This window comes from Perognathus longimembris, chromosome 9, assembly GCF_023159225.1.
Source record: "Perognathus longimembris pacificus isolate PPM17 chromosome 9, ASM2315922v1, whole genome shotgun sequence".
NCBI lineage: Eukaryota > Metazoa > Chordata > Mammalia > Rodentia > Heteromyidae > Perognathus > Perognathus longimembris.
This window is the reverse complement of record NC_063169.1, coordinates 3,175,462-3,179,929: the sequence shown is the minus strand read 5'-3', so window position 1 is coordinate 3,179,929 and position 4,468 is coordinate 3,175,462. Positions and strand designations below refer to the sequence as shown.

At 61.8% G+C, this 4,468-nt stretch overlaps 1 protein-coding gene across 1 annotated transcript; it reads left to right on the top strand.

The window, feature by feature from the left end:
- Positions 1–1,653: 1,653 nt before the first annotated feature.
- LOC125357779 (vegetative cell wall protein gp1-like) lies at positions 1,654–2,577 on the top strand. Its single transcript, XM_048354698.1, has one exon. The coding sequence runs from the start codon at positions 1,654–1,656 to the stop codon at positions 2,575–2,577; it is 924 nt and encodes a 307-aa protein (XP_048210655.1).
- Positions 2,578–4,468: the final 1,891 nt, after the last annotated feature.

Sequence of the window (4,468 nt, the reverse complement as noted above, 5' to 3'; positions counted from 1 at the left end):
AGGTGGTGGGGAATAGGGAGGGGGGAGTTGGAGGAAGGAGGCGGCTGGGGTGAACCTCTGGAGGTAGTTGATGCTGAGTCCTCCGCCCGCCCTCGCTGCCTGCTTTGTGCACGCCGCGCCGCGCAGCCTCCTCTCTCCCCACGGCGCTGTGGGGCCCAGGATCATGGAGTCAAGCCACCACCAGCTGGAATGTTCCATGAGCGAAGGACGACCTTTCTTCTTCAGGCGTGCCCTGGGGCATTGCCCCAGCCCTGCCCCAGCGCGCTTCCCTCCAGCATGGACCGCGCGGGGCAAGCGTGTCCTTCCAGCTGTGGCGTCGTTACACGAGCCAGACAGCACTCATCAGTGGCACTACTGAAATCCCCATGCAGCTGAAGGGCAGCAAAGACAGGTGCAAGCTCCCACTTCAGTCTCCATAAGAGGAATGGAAGAAAAAATCAATATAACCGCAGGTCCACGTAAAATACTGCAACCCTAGCGTATCCGTTGCTTTTATCTCCTGTTATCCTGCAGTGGCACAGCTCTACCATGAACTTAAAAATAGGTACTCATGACCTGTCTGCTTTGAAATTTAAACTCGTTGTTGAAAATGAGGTATTTCTCCCACAGAACATTCAGACAGGTAAACTTTATTTAGCACCTTTACTCAGAGGTTTTGAAAGAATTTATGGCAATTGAATATGTAGAGTGCTTATGAGAACACGAAGCAAACTATACTCAAAAGGCTTCCTTCCAGCTGTGGGCTTTGAAATCCTTTATTTATGGGACGAGAAGACATCGAGCGGTTCATTCGAGATCATGACAAAGGAATGGGGCAAATGGGGCCCACTCTGTGTGGTTATGGTCACGGAGATAGGAGGAACTTTCTCCTCTCGGTTACAAACTGGTCTTCAAGTTGTCTCATTGTTTCCTTCCCAAATTGGCCAAATGGCCAAATGACCCGCTAGGTGTTTTTCTTTTCTGGTGCTCTTGTTTTCCTGTGGCTGTGGGTTATGAGTTCTATTCCCTTTTACAACGAAAGAAGAGTGTGAGGTAAATCCTCTCAGATTTATGGGCCTCGGGGTGCAGAATACACCCCAACCACCCTGTCGCTTACTTCACGCTGCTGGCCATACAACCATATTAAAGTTCTCTGTATTCCTTATAGGGTGCCCCAGCTCTTTTCTCATGAAACACTTTCTTCAGAGTATGTCTGCATGCTTTGTTCTGAAACACTCAGTAATTAGTTAACTGAAATGGTAATGATAAATAAAGATGCCCCAACTTGGGGTCAGGGAGGGGCGGGGCGGGGAGGGGCGGGGAGGGGCGGGTCGGGTCGGGGCGGGGCGGGGCGGGTCGGGGCGGGTCGGGTCGGGGCGGGGCGGGGAGGGGCGGGGAGGGGAGGGGAGGGGCGGGGAGGGGTGGGGAGGGGCGGGGAGGGGAGGGGCGGGGAAGGGAGGGGCGGGGCGGGGAGGGGAGGGGAGGGGAGGGGAGGGCAGGGGATGGGCAGGGGAGGGGAGGGGCGGGGCGGGGCGGGGAGGGGGAGAAGCATGCTCCATGGTCTTGGTTGGCTTCCTGTCTGGCGTGGTTTCTTGGCCAGTCCTGGGCTTGGCCGGGCCGGGCGCCGTCCCCGGTCCTCTCTGCGCTCGAGGCTGGCGCTCTGCCCCTGGAGCCATGGCACCGCTTCTGCCTGGTCCGGGCGGCTTGTTGGAGCTGAGGGGCCCGTGGCTTCCCTGCCTGGGCCGGCCTCCCACCCGGAGCCTCCGATCCCAGCCTCCCCCCCGGAGCCTCCGATCCCGGCCTCCCACCCGGGGCCTCCGATCCCGGCCTCCCACCCGGGGCCTCCGATCCCGGCCTCCCACCCGGAGCCTCCGATCCCAGCCTCCCCCCCGGAGCCTCCGATCCCGGCCTCCCCCCCGGAGCCTCCGATCCCGGCCTCCCCCCGGAGCCTCCGATCCCGGCCTCCCCCCGGAGCCTCCGATCCCAGCCTCCCCCCCGGAGCCTCCGATCCCGGCCTCCCCCCCGGAGCCTCTGATCCCGGCCTCCCCCCCGGAGCCTCCGATCCCGGCCTCCCCCCCGGAGCCTCCGATCCCGGCCTCCCCCCCGGAGCCTCCAATCCCGGCCTCCCCCCCGGAGCCTCTGATCCCGGCCTCCCCCCCGGAGCCTCTGATCCCGGCCTCCCCCCCGGAGCCTCCGATCCCGGCCTCCCCCCCGGAGCCTCCAATCCCGGCCTCCCCCCCGGAGCCTCCGATCCCGGCCTCCCACCCGGGGCCTCTGATCCCGGCCTCCCCCCCGGAGCCTCCCACCCGGAACCTCCGATCCCGGCCTCCCACCCGGAGCCTCCGATCCCGGCCTCCCCCCCGGAGCCTCCGATCCCGGCCTCCCACCCAGAGCCTCCGATCCTGGCCTCCCCCCCGGAGCCTCCAATCCCGGCCTCCCGCCCGGAGCCTCCCACCCGGAGCCTCCGATCCCGGCCTCCCCGCCCGGAGCCTCCGATCCCGGCCTCCCCCCCGGGGCCTCCGATCCCGGCCTCCCTCCCGGGGCCTCCGATCCCGGCCTCCTGCGCGGCCAGGCCCGCAGGCTGGAGATTTTCAGTGACAGCGTTGAACCTGGCTTCCCCTTGGCCGGCCGACGCCACGTCCTGGTGACACGGCGGTCCCTGCTCGCCTCCCGTCCTCACCGCCCGCGGCCGGGGCGCGTTCGGTGGGCAGGCGAGGGGGCGTTTCGTGAGGGGTGTGGAACCGGGTCAGGAGTCGGAGCGGATGGGCACCGGGCCTGCCGCCTGTGAGTGCGTGCGGGGCTCGGGTGGCGGAGCACCACCGGCTCCGGGCAAGCGCGCTGAGGGGTGGCACCCGGCCTGGAGTGACCCCCGGTACTCGTGCGCGTGCACCATGCACACGCGCGCACACACACACACACACGCGCGTCTTCACCCGTGTGGCCCGCTCGCCAGGACGCTGGCCGCCGCCCGGGCTCGGCGGAGCCTGCTGAGGCCCCGGCGACGTCGAGGGTGGTTGACAGACGGAGCCTGTCCTCGTGCGAGGCCGGGCGTCAGTTATGCCCGCGCTCGGGACGCGGCTCTCCACCTGCTGCCCACCCGACACCGGCGAGCACTTCCACGGTCGCTTCCGGAAGTCCTCCCCGGCCCTCACCGCGTCGGACAGCTTGGAGGCGAAGAGGCCCAAGAGCCCAGCCTCCGAAGAGCACTCTCCCAACCCACGGGACACTCGGTGCACGGACGCGCGTGACGCACGGCACCTGGTGTGTTTGCATGGTACACACAGCTGCACACCGCGGGTGCACCAGGGAGCGCCTCCAAACACACGGATACACACCACGGGAACACCAGGGAGTGTCCCCCAACGCTCACATTTACACCCGTCTTGTTTAACGAGCCTGCCTCTTCTCGCACTTATTCTGCCATTGATTACATCATTGAACAGTTAAGCAATGCCATCCAGATGCGAGTGGCGCACTTGTACGCTCTTAGCTGCTCAGCAGGCCGGGATCTGAGGATCATGGCTCGAAGCTAGTCCGTGAGACTCACCTCCAATTAGCCACTGAAAAACTGGAAGTGGAGCCGTGGCTAGCAAAACAAAACAAAACGGAACGGAATCATGGGCAGTGCCCAGGCCCTGAGTTCAAGCCTCAGGATGGGCGTCCACCCCCTGTAATGCCCAAGTCGAGAGAATCCCACCAAGAAGACCACCGAGAGCCAGACGTTCCGAAATGCAAAAGCGAGGCTTTATTCGGGCGAGCTGCAGCTCGGGCCCCGTCCCTTACACCGACGCAGCGGAGATAGGGAGGAAGCCCCGAGCTGCGATTGCACAGGGCTTATGAAGGCAAAAACTAGGAAGTTTACAGCAAGCAGGTGTTTGGGCAGAATTAGGCTGATTGGCTCAGGGCTCGGGGCATTCTAGGACGGTCAAAGGTTATCGGGGAGTTTCCCAGCTGTCTGGGTTTTTACAAGCTGTCCTGCCAAATGGGGTGATTGACAGTCCGGGTCTGTTTCTAGTGTGCTTTTATCTCGTACTTTGTGCAGTCCTTCCCAAGGCCAAGCACAGCACACAGTAGCTTCTTTAACTTGTAGATAGCTTTGTTCTAGGAATTTACAAGCACTGTAGGGAGTCTGGCTTTAGGGTTGTTAAAGAATTTGCAGCTTAACAGCTTTAGCACAAACAAACCAGTTCCTGAAACTTAAGCGTGCTCAGGGTCATTTGTATTTTAAGGTAAACAACAAACTGACTAACACCTTAAAACCCAGTCACTTTAATTTAACCCTTCACCCCCACAATAAGTCGTGTAATTAACCAGCAAGAAGCCAGAAGTGGAGGAGTAGCTCAAGTAGCAGAGGCATCTCCTTGAGCAGAAAAGGCTGAGTGAAGGTGCAAGTTGAAGCCCCAGCCCCACTGGTGGACACAGAGCATGTGTCTGCAAATGAGGATATTCTCGGGACATGAGCACGAAAGTGCAATGCCTACATATGCCT

Bases quoted from the DNA above. Each gene is read 5' to 3' on its own strand.
- LOC125357779 (XM_048354698.1), top strand. From the start codon at position 1,654: ATGGCACCGCTTCTGCCTGGTCCGGGCGGCTTGTTGGAGCTGAGGGGC.